The sequence below is a fragment of the Arachis ipaensis genome, chromosome B06 (genome assembly GCF_000816755.2).
Source record: "Arachis ipaensis cultivar K30076 chromosome B06, Araip1.1, whole genome shotgun sequence".
Lineage (NCBI taxonomy): Eukaryota > Viridiplantae > Streptophyta > Magnoliopsida > Fabales > Fabaceae > Arachis > Arachis ipaensis.
Window position 1 is genome coordinate 134,752,762 of NC_029790.2, and position 2,675 is coordinate 134,755,436.

Below are 2,675 nucleotides of genomic sequence, written 5' to 3' on the forward strand. Positions count from 1 at the left end.
TTAAGCAGCATCTAAACTACTCGAATTATAATTTGAAGAACATATTTTTCTGTACTGTAAGTAAATCTAAATATCTTTATTATTATAAGTAAAATATGTAATACCCAGAAAGAAAATAGTTAAAGATGATCTGTTTTCTATTCCTCCTCCTCTACTCATTTCTATCTCTTCAACGCTGCGCTTCCCTTCCTTTCACTTCTCAGAAGTCGTTGCCACCTGTCACATACGAACGATTAAGTTGTCATCATCCTCTTCATGTAGCTCTACTGCTGCTGCAACGGTGTCGTTTCGCCACTGACAATTAAAAAGTTAAAACCACCAACCTCTCTCGATCAAGTCATCAGCACGAATCACATTCCGAGCTAAACGACGACGTTTTAGTGGTAAAACTATAGAAATTGTTTCAGAGTTCTTAGTGCTATTTAACCCTACTGGAATATACTCATACTTATTGCTACATATTATTATTATTATTATTATTATTATTATTATTATTATTATTGAAGATGCATAAGTTAATTGATAGATTACTGAGTGTTACACAGAGAAATTAACAGGGTTAAATTATTGAATGTGTAGCATTATGGTAATATAGATTGAGATTTATGTGGTCAACCAATAATTTGAGAAGATTTGATGATCAATTCAAAGATTCAAAGTTGTTGTAACAAAGAAGTAGACTTGAGCTTTTAAGATTAGCATTTGGCTCAGGTGCTTACTGTAGAAGAATGGATTGGTCCATGCAATTACCATTATAAATTTAATTACCATGATAAACCATGTGCCTTCAGATCTTCCACGATTAGTGCTGCATTTTCTTCTGCTTGCATCTGTTCTGTATGTAAGTCTGCTGATAAATTTCATTTATTTTTTCTATGTATATGAAATATGAAAACCAACATTTTTGCTAACTCGTGTTTGGATTTCTTAGAGTTGAGGTGATTATGTATATAACTTAAACGACTTGTACTATTGCTGGTGAATATGGATTGAGATGGATGTAGGTGATCGATCAATAAATTTGAGAATTTCTTGAAAGTCTATGCAAAGCTGGGAATATATAATAAACAATTGAGATCATATTATACAGAATATGCCATTATCCTTTTTTTTCCCGCTATTTACAATTATTTCTTACTAAGTCTCCCCCCTGAAACTCTATCCAATAGAATGGAAACAGAACATAATGATAACATGCACCCAGTTAGGCCTCCTTGCTGAACCAACAACCAAGCATTAAAATACTAGAGTGATCCTTAGTTTATGCGAACCTATTCAACTAGGTTTTGCTGATATTTCAGAATCTGTGAGTTAGGATCCTTGAAAAATCATAGTCATGTCCAGCTGAATGCTATTGGACTAGCAACCTTATGGTTTCCATCTGACCATTCCAGATAAGCAAAGCTATTTGTGCCGGAAGGCATCGAAGTAGTTGTAAATGTCACAGTGTAACTCTTCTTCTCATACAGTTGAGTGAAGCTAAGTGTCTGTGGTTCAACCATAATTTTCACTGAGGGAGGAAGGGATGACACTGAAGCTTTATATGTTCCTCCACTGCCTACATTAGTAAGAATTCTTCTATATCGGACAGAGGTGGCCTTATTGGAACCACCTCCTATTCCTGAAGCTGTTTCCAAGGGAACAGCAAAAGAAGGATAGTTGAAGTCTTCCACCCTATAGTGCTTCCTTGAATCACAAGTAAAGTCTCTTCTCGCCGCAAGCCTAATTTGGAATTGAGAGTAATTCAAGGCACAGAAGAAGTTAAGGTAGTCATCTACTTTTGCATCATAGACAAGACCAGGATCAAGAGCTGCCACTGGATCCACATGTCCAGCACCAAAATCAAAGGGGGTTGCTGGTTGTCCAATGGCAATATCTTCAATTGTTTGCCCAGTTTTGTATGTTCTATAGGCTGTGGTCATGAGTGCAGACCTTATTGCGGCCGGGCTCCATTTCGGGTGCGCTCCCTTGACAATAGCAGCTAAACCACTTACATGAGGGCATGACATGGATGTACCTGAAATTATGTTAAAGTTCACATGCCTAGTATCAACCGTCAAACCGGTTGGTCCCACTTTTCCAGTCCACCCAGCAATGATGTTTACTCCTGGAGCTATAAGGTCTGGTTTGAGTATCTGTGGTGTGAGAAAATTTGGCCCTCTAGAGCTGAACGCTGCCACCACTGGAGACGGTTGAACTTGCAAGTGAGTGCCTACAAAAGAAATTGTAGCTGTGGGATTTGGAGAGGAGAAAGTATAGTTCTTTACAGCCTCGCTGGATTTTTGGCCTAGTGCTGCTGCAGGGAGGAGATGGGGGTCAGCAACAAGCTCTTCCCCATATTCTTCGTTGTTTGTCAATATCATACCAACGCCTCCAGCTCTCTTTACAACTAGACCCTTTTCCACCCTCGGAGATCCTCCTCTATCACATATCACGATTTTGCCAGCAACTAGTGAGGGAATCAAGCTATCTGGGATGCAAAGGTATCCCACCGTTGAATTGGTTACATTACCAGCATAAACAAGTGGTACTGGAGAAGCAGATAAAGGTTTGCCTGTGTAAAGTGATGCTCCGGTATGTGTCTTCCCGTTTCCAAGCTTGATATAGGCTGGGAAATCACGGTCTATGGTACCAGCTCCCACGGTGGTTATCCATGGTGCTACATTGGACAAGGT

General features: G+C 39.2%; 1 protein-coding gene across 1 annotated transcript in view; it reads right to left on the reverse strand.

Moving 5' to 3' along the window:
* LOC107605604 (subtilisin-like protease SBT1.7) overlaps positions 1,009-2,675 on the reverse strand; it is a gene marked incomplete in the record, with an annotated part of 3,203 nt that continues 1,536 nt past the window's right edge. Inside the window, 1 exon segment of the mRNA XM_016307526.2 lies at positions 1,009-2,675. Coding sequence (XP_016163012.1) covers positions 1,335-2,675 — 1,341 coding nt within the window.